The 26,909-nt window shown below is 41.9% G+C and overlaps 2 protein-coding genes across 2 annotated transcripts; both read right to left on the reverse strand.

Moving 5' to 3' along the window:
• Positions 1 to 790: 790 nt before the first annotated feature.
• LOC120046679 (lymphatic vessel endothelial hyaluronic acid receptor 1-like) lies at positions 791 to 3,593 on the reverse strand. The gene is made up of 6 exons (XM_038992089.1): positions 3,380 to 3,593; positions 2,816 to 2,993; positions 2,569 to 2,708; positions 1,967 to 2,155; positions 1,748 to 1,814; positions 791 to 1,508 (listed from the first exon to the last, which is right to left on the reverse strand). Exons 1-6 carry the CDS (start codon positions 3,462 to 3,464, stop codon positions 1,274 to 1,276), a joined length of 894 nt encoding a protein of 297 aa, XP_038848017.1. The 5' UTR covers positions 3,465 to 3,593; the 3' UTR covers positions 791 to 1,273.
• A 389-nt stretch (positions 3,594 to 3,982) lies between these two features.
• LOC120046672 (inositol 1,4,5-triphosphate receptor associated 1-like) lies at positions 3,983 to 25,131 on the reverse strand. Its single transcript, XM_038992076.1, has 22 exons — positions 25,008 to 25,131; positions 24,555 to 24,714; positions 23,909 to 24,173; positions 18,315 to 18,527; positions 16,093 to 16,211; positions 15,810 to 15,871; positions 15,164 to 15,337; positions 14,520 to 14,597; positions 14,345 to 14,391; positions 14,199 to 14,255; positions 13,426 to 13,923; positions 13,109 to 13,187; positions 12,445 to 12,547; positions 12,308 to 12,338; positions 11,400 to 11,540; positions 11,176 to 11,307; positions 10,356 to 10,509; positions 10,208 to 10,257; positions 9,857 to 10,009; positions 9,659 to 9,723; positions 8,721 to 8,840; positions 3,983 to 4,329 (listed from the first exon to the last, which is right to left on the reverse strand). The coding sequence occupies exons 4-22, from the start codon at positions 18,384 to 18,386 to the stop codon at positions 4,290 to 4,292; spliced, it is 2,175 nt and encodes a 724-aa protein (XP_038848004.1). The 5' UTR covers positions 18,387 to 18,527; positions 23,909 to 24,173; positions 24,555 to 24,714; positions 25,008 to 25,131; the 3' UTR covers positions 3,983 to 4,289.
• Positions 25,132 to 26,909: the final 1,778 nt, after the last annotated feature.

Here is a 26,909-nt window from a genome sequence, read left to right on the forward strand (position 1 = left end):
TTGGGTTTCAAGTGCAATGTCTGGGAGAAAAAACACTGGCCACTTCTACTTTGATGTCTAACACTCACTGTATCATGCCCTAGTGATGGGCAGTCCCAGCTGTTTACGGAACCTGACAGTGTTTATCTCTGGAGCTGGAACACTGCTTTAGCTGTGATGAATGGTACATTTCCACTGTCCCTTTCCATGTGTGCTTGTTTTTTACAGGATGTCATGCAGTAGGTTCCAAGGAGGACACTGAAGTCAGTTGTGGACACTGTAGGTACAAAACATTGTACTTGTATGCACTGTATGATATTTGCTTGAAATATTTGTGTGAATGTTTTGTTTCAATTTGAATGAAAACAGGCATTTCTATTGGTCAGAGTATGCAATATTTAATTTGGATGTACTGTATGTATAACTTTGGAAAGCAACTATGAGCCAATTGAATGTTGAGAGTTTGGACAAGAGAGAAAAATGTGAAGGCATGTCTTCTCCTCTAGTTGCACTGAGATACAAGTGTCCAAAGATGGCCAAAGATGTTATACTGCTCTCTCACCTCTTGCTCGTTAGTGGTTGACGAAATGCTGTAAAATAGCCTGTTTTTAATTATGTTACTTTTGTTATCAATAAAGATATTTAAACATGGATTATTCCGTTTTTTTTTTGTCATGCAGCAATTTAAAACTGTGAGATAATGGAATACATTGTTTATTAGAACATGAATACTACGAAGCGCTAACCCAAATATCCTGGCAGTAGCCTGACACATTTCCAAAAAGGCTAAGAAGTAACTGCAAGGCAGGGATACAAAAAGTTAGAATTTATTGCATCAGTTCAAGATTGGCATTAGTTAAAACACATGATTTAACATGCAGTAGTTAGCAGTGGCCATGGCATACTGACTAACTTTATCTGAAGTCATCAAATTAATTATCTGTGTAGTAGAAAATATGAACCCATTTTGAATTCAGCTACTATAATAGTCCTTGCCACAACTCATCCACGTTGCAGCAATAATTGCCTTGATGACATCGCCATCTAGTGGTTAAAATACAGGATGATCTCTAGAACAATCTATTTTGAATATGAACGGCACAAAACAACAAGGAGACATAAAGTCACTTTTTAAAGCAAAATTGGAAAGGCATCCCATGCTATAAATAAATGCATTTGAATAACATCAATGCACACTTTGTACAAACGACTAAACAACATAACTTCCATAAGCAGGAACATAACTTTAAAAAAGCAGCCTGACCTTATCTTTGGTTTTACATAATCTAAAGCATCAAGGTTTTATCTCTGATGCTGAATCAGTGTTGGTCTCATCACTGATGTTCACACTGATGTCATTGGCTGTCTCTTTGCACACATCCTCCTCAGGCTCAGCCTTAGCTTCTCCCTCAGTCTGGGCTTCATTTGTGTCCTTCATACAGGTGTGTGCTGCACACTCCTCTGTCTCAATGTACTCTTTCTGCTGCTCCCCATCCCAGCAGGGGAGAATAGTCTTGAGGCCATTGTTCCTTTTTAAAGAGGAAAAATAAAATGTTACTTTTTTTTAACACAGTTAACACAGCATCAACTTACATCCCTAAAGTCACTCTGGTATAAATCAAATGTATGCATGACCATGTCAACAGGTATATGTTATAGCAATTGTGCTTAATGAATTACCATTATCTAAATAATGGATTTCAATTCAAGGGATCTTACATATCTAGTTTTTTCCCTTTTACAAAAAAAAAGTTGTAAAAACACTTACGTTCTAAAGTACATGAGAATGGCCATTGCAGTCAGAAGAAGAACAATGGCCGAGGTGATAAGTAATGCTTTTGGCAGCAATAAAACAACAGAGCACAGGAGAGGGAAGAGATTACTCATACAAAATGAGCCTTGTCACTTTCACTCCCAATGGTAATGATGACAGAACATAGGAGTGGTTTGATGGACAACAGCAATACTGGTAGTTAATGTCTCAAACCTCCAATTGAAGACTTTGCGCTGCTCATGGACTGGGGTAGTTCTACCTCTACCTCCTCTGGGTTATCAGAAAAACTACTGAGCGAGAGAAGGGAGGAGCGAGAATGAGAGGTGGGCCGTGCGGACTGTGTGGAGGGGACAAGATGAATGATGGCTGGAGAGAGGGAGGTAGAGGGGGGTGAGGCCGCTCCTGAAGGAGAAAGATGTGGTTAGTAATTTTATTCACATTCAATTAAATGAATACATTGATATCCAGCATTGACATCACAGTGGCTGTTTGCCAAATATTTTCATTTCACTCAATTCCTAAAACTTGGTCAAACCACCCCAGAGACAGTTCAGGAAGTTAATGTAGGATGTTTTTCACACTCAAATGTTCCCTTTTCCTCTCACGTTCATACAATTGTTAGTTTCACAAAGGAAATTAAAGTACGTGATTTGACTTTCTGGAAAAATTCCAATTACCTCAGAGTTTAGGGTCAACAAAAAGGCACAGAGCAATTAGATTATGTATCCATGAATCACCATACCATAATATTTCTCTATTTTATCTTTGATCCATTGACTGCATGGAGATTAAGATTTTTAAATCCTTTACTGTACCTGAAGTGTTGAAGCAGAACACATCAAAACGTTTGGTGACAGAGGCTCTCCATTTGATGACACCGGTCTGGTTTTGACCACAGGTTTTACTGGCCTCAATACGAGGGATCACTGCAAAATGTTCATCAATCCACCCAAACCTAGAGACACAGCCGATTTAAAATGGATTCAATAATTCTCAGAGGTTATCTATTATGAAAAGGATCACTAGCATACAAAGAAGAATCGAATCCAAAAGCCATTTTACCTGCATGTTTCCAAGCCCAGTCTCTGAGCCTCCTCAACCTGGGAATTGGAGGCCATGGTTACACCCAGAGACCAGCACACCTCCCTGGCCTCAGAGGCATTGAAGGCATAGGCAAACTGGTTTGCGTCATTTGTGTAGCTGACCAGAAACACCCCAGCTATGTGTCTCTCTGGGAAAGCTGGTGATAAGGGAATTGAAGATAAGTTTCTGTGCATATTTCCTGGTTTTAAAACATTAGCAATATTTCACTGTTCTTGTTTCTAATTAGTCAAGTTCATCAATTTGAAAATCCAATAATAAGTCAGAATATTTTAAACTCCTTTTTCGTTTAGATAATTTAGTGAAAAAATGCATTTGCATGCCTTGTATTATTTAATGTATTTTTATATCAATGTTCATCAGTAATCATTAAGGAAGATAATAAAATCACTTCAAAATGATGTTCAAAATAATTCTCCAAAAGCACAGTGCATATTTGAGAACGGATTTCAAATAGTGAAAGAAGGCAACATCTTTGAGCTTTGAGGCACATGCAGTATAATCAAAACAAAAAATGATTCTTACCATGAATTTTGCTAGGATCAACATGTAGACCAGAGAATGACAGTGTGAGAGGCAGCAGTAGTGATAGTATCCAAACCTGCATCATGGTTACCAATGGTCAGAGACACAGGACTGGGAGCTAATGGGGTGACAAGTGTTCCACTGTGTGTCTGTGTGTCTGTGAGCCAAAATGAAGAGGTTAGTGAGAGGTGATTCTCTTCAGATCAGAAGGGTGGGTTCATGAAGTGTACAAGGCTGTTGCATAAATGACCAGTCAGGCGAGGTGGTGACAAGGCCACGGAGCCACCGGGAACAGGAAGCAGGAAGTACGTTGTACAGGCTATTCAGTATGGGCACTTTAGGATCCAACCAGGTCCAAGAATAAGATAAATGTAGCAAGACGTTAACATAACATGGAGCAGAAGCTTCGGAAGTGTGGCATAAACTGCTGAAGTAGTTAGTTAACTGAGAATACGATGAACATCTCTTACTCATAATACCCCGTAATAACGCATTATGCTTGAAAAGACATGGAGGATTCCATCCAAACTGATCTTCAGGACTCCTTTACCAACTTCAGGAAAACATTTCTAAGATGATCATGTAAACTACTAACATCAAAACATTGAACCTGAGGAAGATTTGTTTTAATAGATAGGCAAGTCAAATTGGGAGACTGCCTAAAAAACTTATGAATACAGAATAAGCAAAAATCAAACAAGCTAGTCCTTAAGTTGTATTCTTTCGAGAGAGTACAGGAGGAGTGTTTGGCACAGATAGATGTTGGGAAAATTGTTTATTGTTATTGGCTTTGGCACCTCACACAATGATTTCCTCCATCTGCCCATTGCTCAGTCATTAACAAGCTCGTGATCCCTGGCATCCTCTGATGTGACTCTGACACAGCGAAATCCCACTTCCAGCAAACACCTCACCCCAACCTAGTACAGCAGGAAATGACGCAGGCAGAACTGAAAAATAAGCAAAAGTAGTTGTTTGCTGTATGAGAAGAGTCAGTGACATTTAAACATCCCCCCCCAAAAAATGACATCTAAAGAGAACATTTATATTTTATTTTGTGACATGAATGTAATATTAAAATAGAGAGAATCACTCAAGCAGCCTTGACACACTGCAGCTACAGCTTAATGGAGCCAAGTAGATTACATAAGTGGTTTCCTGAGAGATATGAAAGGTTCAAAAGATCTTTCATTTTCATAAGTGCAGGGAGGAAGAGAACAAGCGCTGTGCTGAAAAATACAATTACTGTGTCACTCATTCCTCCAAGGAAGCGACTGATTTGGGAGGTTAGCATGAGAACTCTGCCAACACACCTGTTTGCTTCATGGAAACTGCACCTGTCTGTCTGACATACATTATTCACTATGGAAATGAATGCTGCGAGTTTTAAGGCACCTTTATTTCAAGGCGAAAATGACACAACAGAAAACCCTGGCACGCATGTGGGGAGAAGATTTCTCAGGCTGTCTAAAAGTGCTCTCGTACATTAAGGAAATCTTTCAGTGCTCGGAGGGCGCAAACCAACACAGTAACAACACAAACAAACAAGAACCATCAGCTGCTAAATATTGCACTTGAGGAACTACTTTGGAATGTGCTTATATTATTGATTATCCAAAATAGTATCTGCTTAAATACCACAAATATAGATATTTTACTAAAGATTAAAAAAAACATATCTATCTCTTTAAATCTCTCTGTAAATCTCTTCAGGGGATGTCCTCTTACTGGACCTGAGAGAATGAACATAAAGTAACAGAGTGGTAGATGAATGTACATTAGTCTAATGTCTACTGGGACATTTGTCTTAGGGAACTCATCAGGAATCATCCATCTTCACCCAAGGGGCCACATTCAGTCCTCCAGGATGACATTCAGAGTAGGACAAGGAATAATAACAATACATTGTGAATATATACAGTGAGGTCCAAAAGTATTTGGACAATGACAAATATATATATATATTTTTGGCTCTGTACTTCAGCACTTTGGATTTGAAATGATACAAGGACTATAAAGTGCAAATTGTCAGCTTTGGTTTGAGGGTATTTTCATCCATTAAAAATTACAGCACTTTGTGTACATAGTCCGGTAAATAATGTATTGTGTATTTTGGAGTAAATTTTATTGTAAATAATAATAGAACATGTTTCTAAACACTTTTAAATTAATGTGGATGCTACCATGATTACGGAAAATGATGAATGAATAGTGAATAATGATGAGTGTGAAAGTTACTGAGGTATAAATATCATACCCCCAAAACGCTAATCCTACCTGTTCATTCTGTTCATTGTGTCATTCAGGATTATCCGCAATCATGCTAACATCCACATTAAAGTAGAAGAGTTATTATATTAATAGTATATATTATAATATTATATTCTTATTTACAACATCAAAATGACACAATACATTATTTACCATTAATTTCTATTGGGCACAAAATAATCTGAAACACAACCAAAACAAATTGTGAATGCATCCAACAGATTAGTAGAGTCATACGCCGAATACTACACTTTGGACTTCTATAATACACATATAAGTGAATTTGTCCAAAACCTTTTGGCTCCCTGAAATGGGGGGACTGTGTACAAAAAGTGTTGTAATTTCTAAACAGTTCACCTGGTATGGATGAAAATGCCCTCATATTAAAGCTGACAGTCTGCATTTTAACCTCATAGTCATTATATAATTTAAAATCCAAAGTCCTGGATCTCTTACATAAGAAAATATTTCATCACACTATTATACTTGGCCCCCTAAGCAACAATCATATATCACCATCACAAACACTTGGGCAGCTTTCCTAACACAACATAAATATGCCTTGATAAAGTTTATGATCATTAGAAGGCTTATCCTCTGAAACCAATAAAAAAACTCAATAAACGCTCCCAAAGATACATCCCCAAACCCAACGAAACCCTGTATTCAAGTTCAGCTCTTGTATGGTGATGTATCATGGAAAAAATTGTCTGTGGACTGAGAGAAGTATGAGACAAGCTCTTTGTTATTCTGGAGTGGGATTCTTTGGCTGTACTCCTACATTCAGTTCAAAGATCTTCTTCTTGCCCTGGACCATGGCTTTTTCTGCCGACATGTCCCCATGGTTGTTATAGCGATCACTAAAGTATGTGAAACCATTGACGACCAGAAATGTGACCAGGAACAACGTCAAAACAATCCAAACAAGTCGGTTACGGCGGAAAATCTTGGGGCAAAGCCGGTCAAGGACAACTAGGACCTCTTCAACCTTACTGTAAAGGCAAAATTGAGAGGGGATTCAGAACAATTCAAGCTATACACCCAGTAATTATACAGCGGCTAGTATAACTACATAATAATTCATTTACAATTGATCTACATGAAGTGAAAATCACCTGCTGAACTTTTCTTTTCTGCTGATTTCTTTTCCTTTTCCTTCATCCTTCTTTTCTGGCTTTTCCTCTACTTTCTCCTCCTCTTCCTCCTCCTCCACCTCTTTGACTTTTTTACTTCTCTTCAGTCCCTCTTGGTAGCTGTATTTGGAACATTACACTTGTTTTCTCATTAAAGGCACATGAGCTGAACGTAGAGGAAGTATCACAAGACAGCAGTGGCACATTACTACCATTCAAAAGTTTGGGGTCACTTAGAAATGTCCTTGTTTTTGAAAGAAAATAAACATTTTTGTTTTGCTTCATTAAGTAGTACCCGCAAACACCAGTCTAAACGTCAACAGTGAAGAGGTGACTCCGAGATGCTGGCCTTCTAGGCAGAGTTCCTCTGGCCAGTGTTTGTGTTCTTTTGCCCATCTTAATATTTTATTTTTATTGGCCAGTCTGAGATATGGCTTTTTCTTTGCAACTCTGCCTAGAAGGCCAGCATCCCAGAGTCGCCTCTTCACTGTTGACTTTGAGACTGGTGTTTTGCGGGTACTATTTAATGAAGCTTCCAGTTGAAGACTTGTGAGGCGTCTGTTTCTCAAACTGTTTCTCAGACATGTACTTGTCCTCTGGCTCAGTTGTGCACCGGGGCCTCCCACTCCTCTTTCATTCTGGTTAGAGACAGTTTGTGCTGTTCTGTGAAGGGAGTAGTACACAGCGTTGTACAAGATCTTCAGTTTCTTAGCAATTTTCTCGCATGGAATAGCTTTAATTTCTCAGAACAAGAATAGACGGACGAGTTTCAGAAGAAAGTTATTTGCTTCTGGCCATTTTGAGTCTGTAATCGAACCCACAAATGCTGATGCTCCAGATACTCAACTAGTCTAAAGAAGGACAGTTTTATTGCTTCTTTAATTAGCACAACAGTTTTCAGCTGTGCTAACTTTATTGCAAAAGGGTTTTCTAATGATCAATTAGCCTTTTAAAATGATAAACTTGGATAAGCTAACACAACGTGCCATTGGAACACAGGAATGATGGTTGCTGATAATGGGCCTCTGTACGCCTATGCTGTCATGTTTTGTCTTTCATCATGTCTTGTCCCTGTGCTTCCCTCTGCTGGTCTTATTAGGTTCTTTCCCTCTTTCTCTCTCTCTATCGTTCCGTTCCTGCTCCCAGCTGTTTCTCATTCTCCTAACGACCTCATTTACTCTTTCACACCTGTCCCCTATTTTGCCCTCTGATTAGAGTCCCTATTTCTCCCTCTGTTTTCCGCTTCTGTCCTTGTCGGATTCTTGTTTGAGGTTTGCTGCTCCTGTGTCCTTGTTCCGCCCTGTCGTGTTTTTGCCTTCTTCAGATGCTGCGTGTGAGCAGGTGTCTATGTCAGCTACGGCTTGTGCCTTCCTGAAGCGACCTGCAGTCTGTGGTCGCGTCTCCTGTCGTTCCTCTCTACTGACGAGAGGTTTTCAGTTTCCTGTTTTGGATTTACCTTTGATATATCCAGGAGAATCATTGTTTGTTTGATACTGGAATAAAGACTCTGTTTCTATTACGTCGCTTTTGGGTCCTCATTCACCTGCATAACATATGCAGATATTCCATTAAAAAATCTGCCATTTCCAGCTATAATAGTCACTTACAACATCAACAATGTCTACACTGTATTTCTGATCAATTTGATGTTATTTCAATGGACAAAAAAAAGCTTTTCTTTCAAAAACAATATACTTGTCCTTTCTACGTGACCCCAAACTTTTGAACGGTAGTGTATAAACTACTTAACTTTATTGCAATGCTGACTGTACTGAATGTACAGTATATTTCGTTGAGTATTCATATTCTATTATGTACTGGGGCTATTATGTCAGTACAGTACAGCCAGTGTTGAGCCACTCTTCTGTCAGTGTGCACAGGGTGTGTGACTGTGGGTATGTGGTCAGGGTGAGCGGGTACATAGAAAAGGGTCTCACCCTTTATTGTAGGCCTCCTCCTCGATCTTTGCCTTGATCTCTGATCTGATCTCCTCTAGGTTGATGGAGGGCTTGGCTGGGGCAGATTGCTCACCTTCCTGCTCTGCCACAGTCTTTCCACTGCATTGTTTCATAGCGGAAAAAACACATAGAACATTTTACCAACAGACATTATGAGAGAGAGGAGTGCATTACGGTCATTAGGCTTTCCATCATAACACTGTGGCCTTGTGTTAATGGACAGGCTGGAACGCAGTTGAAAGGCAGCGTGCGTGTATGGCACCATCACTGCCAGGTAAGCTTGCGTAAAAACCAAAAGTACGAAGGCAAAATGTGTACATGGGGACTCTTAAATGTCCCAGGCTTTTACTGAGCAGACACTTGATACGTTGTTATTGTCTCTCTTGCTTTGAGAGATCCTGAGATTTTGGCATGGGGCAAACTAAGAGAGCGCATCTCTCCCTCTCCCTCTCCCTCTCCCTCTCCCTCTCTCCTGGCTTTTGTCAAGCTCCCCAGCCCAAATGTTTAGATTACATCTCAGAATAGCCCATCAGCCAGCTGCAGTTGGGTTTTTATGGAATGTTGCACAGTTATTTTGGGTGCATAGACAATCTGGGAGTTGCATAAGGGTAGTGCAGTTATCTGCTGTGTATGGCCCCTGGTATCCGGATGGCAATGATTAATCAAGCTACTCCCCAGGGAACACTTCCTGAAGGTCAAGTACATAAGGCAAATATTCTGATACAGCACAAGATGTCTTCTGATAAGGGTGTACATATATTAAGGCCCCGCATCGCCCATTGTTTCACAGCGCTGTGAACTGACCTTGGGAACCAGGCAATACAGGCAAGGAGATAGATTGTGCTGAGTACAGTATGTACAGTATATTTGTGGGTATGCATTAGGTCAACATTATGACAGAGGATGGAGGAACATACCTCTCAGCTATAGCTGGATGTGTAGGCTCAGTGGGAAAGTTGCTTTTCATACTGTTGGCTTCACACTGTAATTAACAAGAACAAACAACATGCATGTAGATGAAGCAGACTAATAAACTTAAATAGACAGGATATTACCACTTAATCATCTGGTCAGGTTGACAGGCTGAGAAGGTTGTGATTGGGTAGAAAACATACCAGGACAGGAAGTGCTTGGCCCATGGTGGGTTGGGGGCTGGGTCCCATGGCAACGCTGGGGCCGGGTCCTGCCATGACCGGGGTCTGACCAGGGATGTTCAGGAGGTTAAATTTGGGGACCACCGCAACACTGACCCTCCGCCTGGGCAAAGCCTGATAAGGAACAATTGGAAAGGAGAGAGAGAGCGTGAGAGATAGAGGGAAGAAGAAAATAGAGGGAGAGTTCAGTTGGGGGGGATTATCCTTAAAAATATATTGAGAAGTGTCAACCTGATATAACCAGTCAAATCCAGTGCATACTCTCAACAACAAACCCAGTAGAAACACTCGGTTCAACACTACAGCACCAACCTTTCCCAGGGTCAGCGACATTGATCTGGATGGCCGTGGGACTCCATCATCTAACCAGAGAACACAGGAGAATGCAGTTGAAGTCCATCAACATTTTGCAACAACTCGCCTATCATGCACTGGAGATAAAGGGTTTGTGCAGGTGTACCTCCAGTGTCTATGGATCCTCCATAGCAGCGACTGGAGGTCTGGTTGGCCAGCTTCTTGAACTCCATCAGCTCAGCGCGGTCCTTCTCATAGGTCCTCTTCAGATTCTCCACGTACTGCATCATCACCTCTGTGGCCTTGTTCATACGTTTCTCCTGTCACACAAAGGGTTCCAAAAGGGTTCTTTGGCTGTCCCCATAGGAGAACCCTTTTTGGGTTCCGTGTAGAACCGTCTGTGGAAAGCGTTTTACTTGGAACCAAAAAAGGGTTCTTTAAAGGGTTCTCCTATGGGGACAGACAAAGAACCCTTTTAGGTTCTAGATAGCATGTTTTGTTCTAAGAGTGTTCTAAGAGTTAACCATACAGTCACAGCAGAGAGAGAGAGAGAGAGAGAATAGAATTTTGAGAGGGACTCCAACACTGTAGAAAGCCATCATCATGTCAGGTCTGGGGTCAGGTCTAGGGTTAGCAGCAATATGTTGTTAGTCTATAAATCACAAGGGACTTGTGTGACGTCTAACAACGGACATACCCCTGAGTCCTTCCCTAGTCATTTATTGGAGTTGGCTTTGGTGTGAACGATAACCTGAGGGAAAGCATAACATCAGGCTAAATTGTTCATAAACATATCTTATCTATCCTAAAACAAACATACACATGGCCCTGAACATCCCAAAGTCTTTTTCTCATGACAGTGGATCATGGAAAGGTTTTTTTACTTTCACTCAATGTTTTCTTCTCTCATTCATGGGTTTCCTCAAATCATTAGTGTACCCCGTGGATGGCCCATCCTATCCTATCCTATGCCTGCGTTCCAGTACCTGTCGGACTGCTCCAACCATCTCAGCTCTGCTGGAGAGCCTGGTGGCCAGACGGTGCAGTACTGCTACTGTCTCTATGAGGCACTGGTAAGACTCCCGCTGCTCCATGTTACTCCACTGTGGTGCCGTGCACTGAGGAGACAACAGCAACAAAACACAGGTCTTTTATAAGTGAAAGTGAATCACAACTCATTTATTGTCATCATGGCCCACTAAAGGCTGACCTTCAGAGAGCCTTTGAATTCTTCCAGTTCCTTCTCTGTGTTTTCCTCGGTCAGGGTCCGCTCCCGCTCTGCCTGTTTGAGCCGTGTCTCCAGAGTGTAGTTGTCGTTCCGGAACGCCAGCGACAGTTGAACAAACGCGTTCTGTGGGGAGGATATGACTGTGTTCAATGTTCATTAAACCGTCACCAGGGACACATTAGATACCATTATTAAGGACTGAGACACACCAACTCACTGGACCGCCACACAAAGTAGATCAGAGGGGTCAGGTCAATTAATGTGCTGCCCAAGAAAACATGAATACAGTATGGGACTGAATAAACACATATAACACTGAACATCCTTGATAACATGTTAACATAACATAACTGTTATGCTAGCAATGTACAGTATGTGGTAATGTAAAGCACAACTACACCAGCTGGCTACCCAGCTGCCATATAGAGCACCAACTAGCCAGTGTGTTGACAGTGCTGCTTGCTACCAGGCCTGAGATGGGCCTATAACGTGCAGCGAAGCTGACAGATGAACTCCTGGTGCCATGCTGTCATGATCAAACGGTCTTTGCTGCAGAATCCCAAACATCGTCGCAGAGTACTGAGGCAAGCGTTGAGAGGAAATCGGTGACTTCGACTGTCCTAGTGCACAACATGTATCCCCCTGGGAGGAACCGGTGTCTGGGCAGGCGGGGCTATAGCCTAGGCCCAGTGCTCTGCACTCAAACAACACAGCCATGTTTGCATTTTCTCCTTAGAGACAGGAAATCATTAAGGCTCCCATTAGTCTCAATCATGGGTAGGGACTAGGGGCTTCCTGTACATTACATTCATGAGGCCACAGACAGGGGGAGAACATGCACTATAAAACTGTTACTGTTGTATAATACACTCTCCAGAGTAGATACTAACCTCAACTTCTTTTTCCGTGAGTGGAGGTGCACTACAATATAATCAGAGAGGAAATATAGGTTCAGTATGTAAGTAGAAAATACCAAAATATTTGGTCAAAGGTCATTCCCTGTCAGTCTAAATACTGTGATACCCACCAGCCTGGTAGCCCTCTGTGCAGTTTGAGTTTCCTCAGCATGATGTCTGAGATGTTGGGCATGGCATCTGACTTCTCTTTAGCCTCCTCATCAGTAGGAGACCCTGCAGGGGGCAGAAGAGAGGGACCAGGAGCCCCCCCCCCCCCACACACACACACACACACACACACACACACACACACACAAGACCATTAGATAGTTACAACGTGGCAATCTGGTCTCTATGGGAAAACCTAATTTATTTAAATGATCAGATTACTATTTTGATAATCGACCTACTTCTGAACAACATTGTACTGCAATTTTCTTGGATCACAAACTACTTCACTGATGTCTTTTCAAAGTTTGGGCAAACCAATCTTAGCTGACTGGGTTCTCTCATGTTTTAGTTAACACTCGCATCATCTGCTGGTGCAAACTAAAAATAACATTTCAGGTTGCCAATAAACTGCAGCTCTGTGCCAAACTTAGAACAGAACGTGCCCTCAGTTCTAATGAAAATCTCTCGGGGTCAGTAAGGACTCGCATCCTGTGACGTAGCTGGGAGCCTTGACTCCTTTCCCCCTCACTAGATAAAAGTCTACTGTCCACTCCAATGGTCTGTTACACAGCACTACACACAGCACTGTCTCCTCTCCAGGTCAGACACGGGGTAACACAGTACCTCTTTCCTGTTCAGCTGTTTCACTCAAGTCTGCCAACTTTGACCCCACAATGCTTTGGTTCCGCATCAGCTTGTGCTCCTGTATACAGAAGAACAGTGCAAATTTAGATTTTTAAGAGCTTTCATGTTGTAATAACTGTGTCGTACAAAGATGTTTACAAGACCAAAACATTACAAGAACAAAACATTCTCTCTCATGATTTTAGCATTTACCAAAAGGCTCTTAAATCCCCCAAAACATGCAATAAATGTCCCATTAATGCTATCAGGTGAAAGTCAAGGGATGAGCCCCGGTAGTTAAAAGGCTCCCATCGTACCTCTCTTATTTTGGACAGCTTCTGCACGTTGACAGGCTGTACAGGGAAGTCCTTGTACCCAGAGGACTTGAGCTGGGCATCCCGGGTCTTGTCTTGAAAGGCAAAGGTTTCCTCGTTTGTAGGGGGGAGACTTGGTGCCCCATTCCTGGCGTTGAGAGTTCCAACAGTGTCCCAGGAAACAGCTCTCATGAGGGGAGGAAAGGCCCCGATTGTCTTGATCTCTGCCGTACAGGGGACCTGCTGAGTGGGGGGCCGAGGGACAGGCTTGGCCACCCCAGTGGCAGGGGCCTGGTTGGGGGCTCGAACCAGACCCTCCTCTGGCTTATTGACTAGTACTGGTTCTGGGCAATTCTTAGCTGTTACCCGGGGGTCACAGTTCTCCTTCTGGCCCCCACTGGGCTCCCTGGGGGGCGGGGGGCCAGAGTAGCGGGGAGCCAGGGTGCCTGAGGACACCTTACGCTTCTCATTGGGCTTCCAGTCCACCAACCTCCTGGTGCTCTAAAAACAGAAATATCACAATTCCTTAAACACTGTCAATTCAGGAGAAACTAATTGGATTTTCTTGGAGAGGAGGTGCAAGAATGTCAACATTTACCATTTTCTACCGTAAATGAATTATTGTATCCAACATAGCTATGAGCATAGCTATTCTGGAGTGTAAACTCATGAGGGTTTTACTAACTACGCATTGCATTTTCATGTACTTTCATGTATTTTCAACTGTTCCAGGGTGCCACTTGAGAATGAGAGTGGTGGTGAGAGTGCTGTGCTACCTCATGCTCCGGTGTACTGGTATCAGCCTGCTCCCTCGCAGGCAGAACCTCCAATCGCTGCCAGAGAGGAACACAAAACAACACCCATCAACATACTGTTAAAACACCATTACTGAGTGCATCAGACAAATTCATACTGGTCTTACCAGGCTGACAGGCGATGAGGGGGCATAGTTCACCTCTGTGGCTACAGCTGAAAGAAAAAGGTTTCGAAAAAAAGCTGTATAATTAAATGTGTTTTTTTGTATTTTTATGCAAGGCTTTTCATGCTCTCCAGTGAAGAAAGTGAATATTCTCTAACAGACAGAAAGATGGACGTACCTATTTGAGGGGCTGTGATAAGAGAGCTGTTTCTGGACGGTACAGGTGAGGAGGATGGTGTGTGGTTAGGAGAAAGACCTGTGGATAAAACATGCACGTGTTTTATGTTTGGACAATGAAAGTACAGTATACTGCATCAGCATCGCATTCCAGATAACAACGCAACATAAAAACTATAGGTATTGGGATTTCATTTGATATCTGTCACTGTAGTCTGTTACGTGATGGAAGACTGGACTTATCTGGCGTGCATTCAGAATGCTGCAAGACGAAGGCATGAGGGCACGTACGTGATGTTCAGATAACTCCGGAAGTCAAGATAGAAAAATGCAGCAATTACAATGACTCACTTACGCAATTCAGCTAGCAGACCTGAGGGTTTGTTGGCTGCTCACTGTATTTCATAACCAATGTTAAGAGTCAAAATATTGTTAAACCAAATCTACACTTCAACAGGTGACTAAATCTCTACTGTGTAAATAGTGGTCTTAAGCTGAAGAGCTTAATAACGTGACATTTCCTGTATCATCTTTCTGCCTCTGTCTTACATACTGTATACTATACAGTAAGACTTATCGTAAAGTACTTGTATATTTCCCTGTTTCACTTGTATACCAGTCTGTAAACCAGTGAGTGTCTCTCACTTGTGGGCGATTCAGAGAGGCTGCAGGTGGACTTTCGGCCCCTGCGGCTCAGGAAGCGGTCGCTGACTTTCTTGGCCTCCTGCAGTAGCACCAGGTTCTTCTGACGGTCCTCCTCCGAGAGCTGCAGCTCAGGCAGATGGTCTTTCACCAGGTCTATCACATTGCCTGTACTGTCTGAGAAGGACACACACACACACACACACACACACACACACACACACACACACACACACACACACACACACACACACACACACACACACACACACACACACACACACACACACACACACACACACACACACACGTAATTAAAACAGAGACAATAAGAGACAAATGGCAACAACCAATAGTCTTCTCTCTGAGCTCAGCACAGAGCAACAAGCCAACATCAATAGTAATCAAAGCAGAAGCATCCCGGCGCTGAGAGCTTTGGCTCTGCTTTTCTAAGGACAAAGGGCTCCAGTTCTCTATGTTGTCAGACACTGATGACCAAACTTAGACATTTCAATAGATGGAATTAAATTAGCCATACAATGTTATGAAGAAAAAAATCACAATGGAACTCACATTTTGAACAATGGACTTATGTACGTTTTGTTAACACGAGGCTATATTTAGCCTTTCAGTATTTGATTGTACCCACCGACTGTCGTGATGGGTCCTGCCAGGGAGTTTCGGGACAAGCGAGATCTGGGACTGTGTGGTCTGGGAAAGAGAAACGTTTAAAATGAACAGACGCTGTGTTCTTACGACACAGTCTTTATTTACATTTAGCTACTCTAAACACTTGAAGAAGGATGGATTTTCTTTTCTAGAAATATCTCGATCCTGGCTTGGTTAAAGTGGCACATTTTTTAAGAGGTGGTTTGCTCTCAAGCCTTTTTGACATGAACAGTCCTGTTCTCAGGATGAAATAACACATGTACCTGGTCTGTTCCAGAGGGCGACCGTCTGCTTGGACCACGGTCACGGTCGCTTGCTTTGGGAAGACAATGGTGGGAGCAGGCATCGCCACGGTAACTGCTCTACTTTCAACTGGTGTATACTAGATAGAAAGATATGTGAGAAACAAAAGGTTTAAAATAGGAGAGGCGTAACTTTAGTTATGCAGCAAGACCAGAACTAGACTGCATGAAAAATGTTTTGAGTGGACTTTTGAGGGACCTGGATAGCAGACATGGGATCCTGCCATAGAAAAATCTGATATTGTCTCTCAAATAGAAGGCAAATTCATAGATATGGATATTGTTATTGCAATGACGTAAACAGGGGGACATTTTCATTTAAATCGTTCAAAACATAAAAGCATGCAAACAAAGATTACAGAGACATTTGAGTAAACATGTTACCAAATGGCTTGTGTCACCGCAAAGGCACTTTCTCATTCTCGACCCTTTAACCTTCCTGCTTATGTACACATCTATAAAATATTGTGGACACACCTTCACAGAGATGTTTGGTGACTTGGTTCCCCAAACTGAAGACTTGCTGTTTTCATAAGCTTTTAATGTTGATATTAATGTGAAGACAGAGCCAAACATACAGCTTAATGTCTCTCTAGACCCTCCCTGATGTTGACCGTGGCTGGGACTGTATGGGGAACGTGGTGGAATCCGCAGGAGGAAAAAGACTTCAAGGCATACCCATTTCAAAGCACTTTTAAGGGGAAAATAAATACACTTGTGGTCCTCTGTGATCGGTGGGTATTTCAGTGAGGCACTTAGCTCTGTTGACTAGCAGGTGGTCCATGGTTTCCAGCAGCAGCAGCATTTTTAGCTCAGCAGCACAATGTCAACAGCCTGAACCCCTGAACATCAGAAACTCTAGACAACGTCCCTCTGGACTAAACACATCCTGAACTCACTGGACCTCAGCATCCCAGGAGAGTGGAAGGACAGAATGAACACTCACTTGAACCAAGTCAACCATATTAAGTATATTTCCAACCTTAAAGGTCAGGCTTATATACCCTGTACATGTTTTATTAATATCCTAGTGTCCTAGTTCTATCCTCAGAGAAAATTATGCAAATAAACAGGGAGGCATTAAATGAACCTTCACTGAGACCTTTGTCCTGGAAGAGAATGTTAATAAATGTTATCCCTGTAACAGTCTAAAACTGCTGAAAGGCCAGGGCTATTGTTTAATAAAGGAGGATCATTTTATACGGTTGCCATACCCCCAGGTTAGATTACAGAGGCTCATTGCATTCCTCAGTGAAGTCTTATCTAGGCCGTGGTTATGACTGACTGGAACGGGTGAGGAGTAACTCAGTGGTTCTGGTGAGGCAGCCATCCGCTCAACACAAATCTGTATATAGGTCCTGACTATACACAGACAGCTTTCAGAAAGCCTCTACTTTTTGTCTCAAATACAGAGTTTCAATAGCATGTTTTCTGGGAGACGTACTGGACTAGGCAAAGCCACATTCAGAGACTCATAAAACATCCAATCTATCCACTGCTCTGTACAAGTCTACTCAACTCAATAAACATTAGGGTAGGGAGTCACACAGGATCTGAACAGGTGACAGAACAAAACAACGAGGGACAGTTCAGTCTTCAGAGTAGAGCCAAGATCTGGAGTGGTCTGGACACACTGTGCTAACCTGTCTTGACCACCAGCGCAGCGCAAATGATCTCATCAACACAAAAAAACAGGGTAATAAGAGGCTATGGAAAGAAAGTTTGTAATCTGGACAGAAGAGGAAAGAACATCCCGTTCATGTTTTTGCTGGGATTAATTACATATTTTCACTGCTGAGTGAAGCTTTGTTCCTGAGTCAAAAATAGAAGTGGGTGAAACGCACCCATAAAGCACAGGAATCCCAAACTCAAATCATGAATGAATTAAAGTCTGGTGAAAGACAGTGAAGGGATTCATTGTTACTAAAGATACACACATCCAAAACACACTAACATGTATTAGCAATGAATATGTGAGCAAGACTATGAGTATAGATATGAGCTAAGACTAATGCTCATATTGCTCATATGCTATTGTTGCTCACACATTCATCGCAAATCAGTATAGCTTGTCAATACTGAACCTTGGGTTCTAGGTTCTGTATTAATGAGATAGTGTCATGTATAGCTCTGAGTGCAACATATCACAGCTTTAGAGTGAAGGTTTAATGTAATGGACTCACTGTGCTGGGTGAGCTGGAGGAACTGTCTAGCTCCTCAGGGGAATCCTCCTCTTCTTCGGGGAGGACGGGCATAACGGGGGGCTGTGGGGCTCGGGGTCGTGTCAGGGGGAAAAAAAAGGGACTCTCAGCTGGAGTGGGTTGGGTAGGGGATTCTTCTAACTGCTGTTCAGTCTGAACCCAGGGAAAGCAGTACAACTCGTGGCCCCCTCCTTCCTGAAACCAGAATTATATGCATGCAAGCAGGAAGTCACACAGGCACAAGTGAGAATATGCAGCCTCTGATAGCTTCTAACTATCAGGGAAACCACAAAGAAGCATGACGCTTCCTCAAATAGGATAAGTGTATAGATACATTTGCCTATGAATGGGTGTGCCAACTGGTGGTGGCAATGTTGATTGAACTTTGATGTTGGAAGACAAAACCTATGATATCACAAGGAAAGGGCCTTGTAGACATACATTCAAAGTCTGTAAATAGTATTGCAGTTGCACTGTTCTGGTCATCTCCATGTAAAAGGACCAATGAGCACCAACATGTGACGCTTATAGGAACATATCACATTTGGTGTCAAATGAAAGCTAAAAGTCTATATTATTTGAACGCATAGATTTTTCAATCATTTTCCATTCAAAAAATGTGGCATAAGTAAAAACTTTGCTTTGTGGATAAACAGATGGAAAAGGGTCTTAGAAAACATCTTCCAGAAAAAGTCTTAAAAGGTTTCAGAAATACAATAAAAACAATAATGTTGAAGTAAAGACCCCTGCCAACTAATAGCAACACTTCTATTAAGTTTTGCAGAAATGATTTGCCTTGTGTAAGTTTAAGTAATATTGCCTGGTGTCTTGTCATTTTGTTATCAAAAACCCACATATCTTTAAGATATTTTCTAATTTCTCTCCCTCATGAGGAGGGAGGATAATGACATTTCACAGAAATAACAAGTAATGGTAGACCTACCAGTTAGTTATAATGTTTCTACTGATAATCATTTTGGTAACAGAGTGATTGAAAAATCTGCAACATAAGGACTGCAATTGAATTGGCCAAATGGAAAATCATAGTAGAGGACAGTAGAGCACAGTAAAGTAGAGTACACTATAATTGACTGGACTCTTCTGTACTGTACTTTACTGTACTGTACTGCACTCTACTGAGCTCTACTGTGCTGTACTTTGATGTCCAAACTTGTGAAACATAGACGTCTATGACTGGTACAGATTTGGTCCGGTCTGGACCAATAATAGCCAGTGTGTAGAAAAATAGCCAGTGTGTAGAATAATACCCAAACATGCAAAGGAGGATATTACATTTTTCTACCTTTGCGTACCTATTCAGGATGTATCAACATGAATATAAATGACATTCACAATTGCATTTCTGTAAAGTCCAGATCAAGGACCCATGACGTGATTTCTGTTACCATCATTATATTATCGGGTGTTGATCCACTTCACTTACTAACCAAAATATACTGAACAAAAATATAAACGCAACAGGTAAAGTGTTGGTCCCATGTTTCATGAGATGAAATAAAAGATCCCAGAAATTATTTTGTGCACAAATGTGTTTACATCCCTGTTAGTGAACATTTCTCCTTTGCCAAGATAATCCATCCACCTGACAGTTGTGGCATATCAAAAAGCTGATTAAACAGCATGATAATTACACAGGTGCACCTTGTGCTGAGGACAATAAATGTTCAGTTTTGTCACACAACGCAATGTCACAGATGTCTCAAGGTTTGAGGGAACATACAATTGGCATGCTGACTGCAGGAATGTCCACCAGAGCTGTTGCTAGAGAATTTTATGTTAATTTCTCATTCCATAAGCCGCCTCTAACGTAATTTTAGAGAATATGTCAGTACGTCCAACCGGCCTCACAACCTCAGACCACATGCAACCATGCCAGCCCAGGACTTCCACATCTGGCTTCTTCACCTGGATCATTTGAGAGCAGCCACCCGGCCAGCTGATGAAACTGTGGGTTTGTACAACCGAATAATTTCTGCACAAACTGTCAGAAACCGTCTCAGGGAAGCTCATCTGCTTGCTCATCGTCCTCACCAGGGTCTTGACCTGACTGCAGTTCGGCATCGTATCTGAGGTCAGTGGGCAAATGCTCACCTTCAATGGCCACTGGCACACTGGAGAAGTGTGCTCTTCACGGATGAATCCCGGTTTCAACTGTACCGGGCAGATGGCAGACAGCGTGTATGGCGTTGTGTGGGCGAGCGGTTTGCTGAACAGAGTGCCCCATGGTGGTACGGACAACAAACACAATTGCATTTTACAGGTGGCAATTTTAATGCACAGAGATACCGTGGCGAGATCCTGAGGCCCATTGTCGTGCCATTCATCCGCCTCCATCACCTCATGTTTCAGCATGATAATGCACGGCCTCATGTCGCAAGGATCTGTACACAATTCCTGGAAGCTGAAAATGTCCCAGTTCTTCCATGGCCTACATACTCACCAGACATGTCACCCATTGAGCAGCTTTGGCATGCTCTGGATCGACGTGTACGACAGCGTTCCCGCCAATATCGAGCAACTTCACACAGCCATTGAAAAGGAGTGGGACAACATTCCACAGGCCACAATCAACAGCCTGATTAACTCTATGTGAAGGAGATGTGTCGCGCTGCATGAGGCAAATGGTGGTCACACCAGATACTGACTGGTTTTCTGATCAACACCCCTACCATTTTTTAAGGTATCTGTGACGACAGATGCATATCTGTATTCCCAGCCATGTGAAATCCACAGATTAGAGCAGTGTTTCCCAACCCTGGTCCTCCAGTACCCCCAACAGCACACCGTTTCATTGTAGCCCTTGACAAACACACCTTGTTCAACTCATTGAGGGCTTGATGATTAGTTGACAAGTTGAATCAGGTGTGCTTGTCCAGGGTTACAATAAACATGTGTATTGTTGGGGGTACTCGAGGAGCAGGGTTGGGAAACATTGGATTAGAGCCTAATGAATTAATTTAAATTGACTGATTTCCTTTTATGAACTGTTATTCAGTAAAATCTTTAAAATTGTTGCATGTTCCATTTCTATTTTTGTTCAGTGTAGATTTTTTCAAACTCAAGATGCCATATCATAGCTAACACCCCATTCTTTCTGCAGACATCTTTGAATTATTTTAGAGTTTTTGGAAATGGTAGTCAAATAAAAAACTGAGGGAGATTTTACTGTCATTCTGTTAACAAACTTTGCATCTGCACTGTTCCTCTAATAAATGTGTTTTAGTAACATTTTCAGTGGCAGTTGTTAAAAGTAGACTTCTGTGTATAGGGGTGCGGTTTGGTAAAGGCTCAGTGCAGTCCAAAACTATATTTTTTGTGTTTTGATATATATTTCCACACTATGAGGTTGGACTAATACTGTGAAATTGTGAAAATGATAATAATGCTCTTTCAGTGTAAGAGCTGTTTGAAAAGACTGTCTGTACTTTCAGCCTGTTTTGGTGGGATGGAGTTTTGGTCTGCCTGGTGACATCACTAGGCTGTACATTTGTTAATAATAGACCAATAAGAAAGAGAGTTCCAAACCTCTCTGCCAATAACAGCTAGTTTTCAGTTTCCCATCCCCACTCAGACCACTTCCAGACAGTCCTAGCAAAATTCTTGCTTGAGAAATTGCTCTTGCTGAGAAGCAATTTTTTCTCTCTTTTTGACCATTTTGATTGAAAACAATCACAGTAGCTAGGTTTCCATCCAAACAATATGCCCATTTTCCACCAGAGATGTGTTTCCATCAAACTGACTTTTTGCAGATAAAAGGCTGTGCGCGATGAGATAATGCACATAAAAATGACTTTTGCCATTAAATTCCCATGTACTGAATGAAAAACACAAGTTAAATGGGTTTCCATCGCATTTTCAACTCTACTGATGGATTTGTTGCGTTATATAGCAAATGTGCCCACTCTGGTCTTGGCACATGTGGTTTAACCAACAGCTGGCAGATACAGTGGGGGTAGTCTACCTATATTATGAGACTATTATGGATAAGCGCAATATTATTTGTCTTTGTCAAGCGGCAGCCAAGCATCGATCATCACCTTGCACATTAATCACCCTGTGAAGTTCATCATCATTTATTTAATCTGTAGTTTAATAAACTGCATGCTTTCCCGAGTTGTAGTGGGAGGACCACACACCATATCATCACGATATGATAGTTAGTATATAAATATTTGCCCATGAAGGCGTTTCCAGCGCTATTTCTCAGATTATTAATTTAACCGACACAAAAAGATCCCACCATGTCGAACAAACAAATTGTTTGTCGGCATTTATACAATTGTACCGTCATTTTAGGTTTCCATCAGCCCGGGCGTGACTTTTTTCATGCGTTAATTCATGAAAACGTGGTTAATAAGGTACTTAATTGCTATCCAGAAATTATTGGATATTGAGATAGAAATGGCTGGATTGGGCCTTTAAACTTTGCAAACATTTTAAAGTGAAAGAGAGAGTCTCAGCGTCACTCTGTTACAATGGATTTGCCCTTCTCTCAAATAACTTGGTTATGATGCAATGAATTATCATTGCAATATTCCAGATCCAGCACAAATCTCTAGCGGCATATTACTGTAATAACGTATCAGACAAACCACCACACAGACATGTCAGCTGCTTCTCTCTAGTGTTAGACCTGACTAGCAAGTCCTGCAGCTTCCAGAACTGTGCATAAACAAATGTGACCTTTGTCTCCCCAGAGGCGGGGGCGGATGAGCCAAATTAATCTGGGAGAACGGGAATCCCAGTGGAACGCATTCTTCCAGCTATTAAAGTTAGATTCATTTAATTCTGAGAATGAACAAAGAAAAACAAGATACCGTTGTCTTGCAACGAATCTGAACATCTATGACAGGCAAATCAAACTGGGAGGGCAGCGAGGTAGCACAATGGAGGATGAAAGGTTAGCAGTGTCGCAATTAAATCGTCATAGAGCAAGGTTAGCTTGAACTACCTTATTTACACTAAAACCAGCATATCTAACCACACAATCGCAATCTGATTCTAAAGGGGAAACAAACACAGTTAAATTTATCCTTTCCATTTCAACATGCCTATGGAAATAATACACTTGGAAAATGTCATTCAGCAGAGCCAGAATCATCCAAATCAGACATGCCATCAGTCAGAGCTCTGTCGGGGTTGACGGAGGTCACATTCTTACTGGAGTCTCCCTCTCTGAGCCTAATGGTCTTTGCCAGGGCTCACTCCAGGACTCCCTGCCTCCATTCCAACCCCGCCCAGCCCAGGCCGTCCTCCCTCATCCTGCCCTGCCTCTCTATCCATCAGCCAACCCGTGCTCCCCACAGCCAGCACTCAAGCACCACTCACTCCGTTTCTGGGTATGGGAGGGGGGTTTTGTGTAGGAAACCATGGCTTTGGAAGGATGTGTACACCTTAAATGGGTAAAATAACTTTCTTATGTTGCTGCCCATTTAGAATAGTGTGTGTGTGTTTATTTTTGAACTACAATGATTTGGGAATCACTCGAGTATTTAATAATAAAAGAGGCTATCCTCATTAAAGTAATCATTAAAAAGTATTCAGTCCTAACTTACCTTATCTGAGCCTGTTATTAAAACAGTCGGTAGAGCTCGAGAATGGAAACTCCCACAATGCTCTAGATCACACCCAATATCTGTTGGTTGTAATGCGTTGCTCCTCCCACTCTCTTCTGGTTCAGAGGCTTTACTACCAGCACTGTCTTCTGGGTTTGATGGCTGACTCCTCCCACAGTCTCCAGGCGGCAATGCTTGGCCACTCCCACAGTCGCGGGCCTCTGACTGACAGTAGTCACGGCAACTAGGATCCTCCGATCTGAGACTGATCAAACACATCAACACACTGTTCTTTATCCATAATCAACAGTTAAATCTCTCCAAAATCATATCAAACACAATTATAACCTGTATATCAGCTTGAATATTTGTAATAACTTCCACAGCTTCCTGCTATGTGAAATACCACCACCTCCTCATTTTAAACCCGGAGAGGTGGGCCTTTCCTAACACACTTTATGCAATCCTCTGACAGTTCCCGCTTCCTCCTAGGAATGTACTGAGTGCCACTGTAACTTATTTGGGCGCTGGTGTGGCATCCCTGCACAGTCTCACCTTAGCCTAGCTCGTCAGTTGTGGGGGGGATGTTAATCTAAACACATGCAATATCCTCTTCCTGTAAAAGAGAGAGAATATAAACACTAACCCTGCTACATTCTCCTCAGTGTGAGCGGCAGCGTGACTGACACAGGCAGACTGAGGGGGTGTATCCGTTGGGACGGTAAGTGAAGGGGCACACTCGTACTGGAAGAAGACTTGTGATGGGGACACTGGGGGCGTTTGTGTCTCTGACACTGGGATGGAACCTACGAGAGGGAGGAACCAACACGGTCAGACAGGGAGGTCCCAGTCACACTAACAACATGGTGTAGGCAGTAGCAGACATTTGAAAACAAAACACATTAAACAAGCAGATGGACAGGAGATAGGAGCAGAAATGACAGGCAGATGAATTGTGGCACTGTACGACCTGCCAAAAGGAAGTGGAAGATATGTGAGGTGCACATGAGCATTTCGCTGCACCTATTTTACCTGCTGTAAACTGTGTATGTGACGAATACATTGGATTTTGATTTGAAGATGACAGTGGATCTATTACCTAAAAATGCAGGTGCAGGACCATCACTGCTGGTACTGTTGTGCTTTTGGTCTGGGACAAAGTCAGGACATTGGACTTGGCTTCTTTTGTTGTCATCAGTGCAAGGTGCCTCTGAATCGTCACAGCTCTGACGGAGCGAAAACAACATCTTCCATTAATCCATTCATGTGTCATCCACACTCATCATCTCCTAGCCCCTACCTATGTTTAATGTTTTATGGGGCTGTTAGCCGTATCAGATCTAGCCGATTTTAACGTAATAAAATCTTATAAAAAGAGAGAATGCATCAATGGATTTTTCTGACATGCCGGCAATGAGGGATTCAGTGTCATGTGTTCAGTATTCACTAAGTAGAAGGGAAAAACAATAAGCTGTAGAACAGAAAACATTCACCCTCTTATCTTTGCTCGTAAGTCATCCAGAGTGCACATTTCATTGAGGAATGGCTTCCTGAGTCCAGACACAGTACAGTAACAGTATATGCTGGTAAATGTCATGACAAACATGGCTAACGTTGCTAGAGGATGCTGGGAACGTGAGGCTAATAGACCCATCCCTCACAAGGGAGGAAGAAGACTGTTTAGCGGTCTCCTAGGAACAAGAGGGATATTTAGACAAAGCCGCAGGAAGAATTTTTTACATTTATTTTGCCATCATTTAACTAGGCAAGTCAGTTAAGAACAAATTCTTATTTACAATGACGAGGCCCCGGTGCACAACTGAGCAAGAGGACAAGTACATTAGAGTGTCTAGTTTGAGAAATAGATGCCTCACAAGTCCTCAACTGGCAGCTTCATTAAATAGTACCCGCAAAACCCCAGTCTCAACGTCAACAGTGAAGAGGCGACTCTGGGATGCTGGCCTTAAATCACTATCCTGTTATGGCCTTCACAAAACACAATGTCCAGATAGGCCAACTTCCTACAACTGGAGCTGTGATGAACCACTCATATACAACACAAAATGCACCCGGATCTCCTGTCTAACATACTACAATAAACAGATAATTGATTTGTCATGAACGTTTATAACAAGCTGTTATAAATCTCTAGTGCATTATCAAACATCAGAGAATGCTGCTATTTTCATTAGTGTGAGGGTTTAGCGAGGTCAGGTTCAGTACCGGAGGTCTCCTCCTCATCAAGCCTGCGTATTTACTCCTACACACTTCTATATCTGTTCATGATGAAGGAGATGACATAGAGAGAACACTTTCAAACATAGTTAAGATACTGATAAAACAATAATCTAAAGAACAGTCACACAGTGACAAATAAAGGCAGTCCAGACAGACTGCTGTACTGTGACTGTGCAACATTGCAAGGGTTTTGACACACTGTAAAAAATGTTTTATTTGTTTCAAATTAATATTAATATTATTTTTACTATTATTATTATTATTATTAATTGGTTCCACAGCTTTTTGTTTTGTTTACTCAACTTTTCGGTCAGTTTGACCTGAACTTAAAAAAATGTGTTGGCCCAAACTTAGCTCCAGCATTTGAAAACGTAGGCAAAAATTCAGTCAACTTAAAACAATGTTTGCTTAAATTGTCTCATATGTTCATTCAACTATAAATTATTATTTGGGTGGTGTAGCAGGAAGACCAGAAGGCCTTGAATCAAGAGGTTCTGAGTTCAAATTCCAGGTGAGGACATGTTGAACAATAATTACTGTATAAATGAACATGCACAATGTAATCATGTATGTCAATGTGTGTCAAATATGTAAGTTGAAAGCATTGTATGTTAACAGCACTGTGTGTGTAACTAGTTCCACAGCCTTTTTAGGTAAGATGCCCAAATAATATTTTTTGTTGAATGAACACATGAGAAAGTTTAGCACACATCATTTTAAGTTGTTAGAATTGTTGCCAAAGTTTTCTCAAGTTGGAGCTAAG

The sequence above is a fragment of the Salvelinus namaycush genome, chromosome 1 (assembly GCF_016432855.1).
Source record: "Salvelinus namaycush isolate Seneca chromosome 1, SaNama_1.0, whole genome shotgun sequence".
NCBI lineage: Eukaryota > Metazoa > Chordata > Actinopteri > Salmoniformes > Salmonidae > Salvelinus > Salvelinus namaycush.

Bases quoted from the DNA above. Each gene is read 5' to 3' on its own strand.
- LOC120046679 (XM_038992089.1), bottom strand. From the start codon at position 3,464: ATGATGCAGGTTTGGATACTATCACTACTGCTGCCTCTCACACTGTCA. The intron at 2,994-3,379 runs GTAAGAATCATT...CCTTATCACCAG, and splicing joins TGATCCTAGCAAAATTCATG to CTTTCCCAGAGAGACACATA. The intron at 1,815-1,966 runs GTTTGAGACATT...TGCTGCCAAAAG, and splicing joins CGCAAAGTCTTCAATTGGAG to CATTACTTATCACCTCGGCC.
- LOC120046672 (XM_038992076.1), bottom strand. From the start codon at position 18,386: ATGCCCGTCCTCCCCGAAGAAGAGGAGGATTCCCCTGAGGAGCTAGAC. The intron at 11,308-11,399 runs GTCAGCCTTTAG...TTGTCTCCTCAG, and splicing joins AATTCAAAGGCTCTCTGAAG to TGCACGGCACCACAGTGGAG. The intron at 10,510-11,175 runs GTACTGGAACGC...TTTGTGTGACAG, and splicing joins TGGTTGGAGCAGTCCGACAG to GAGAAACGTATGAACAAGGC.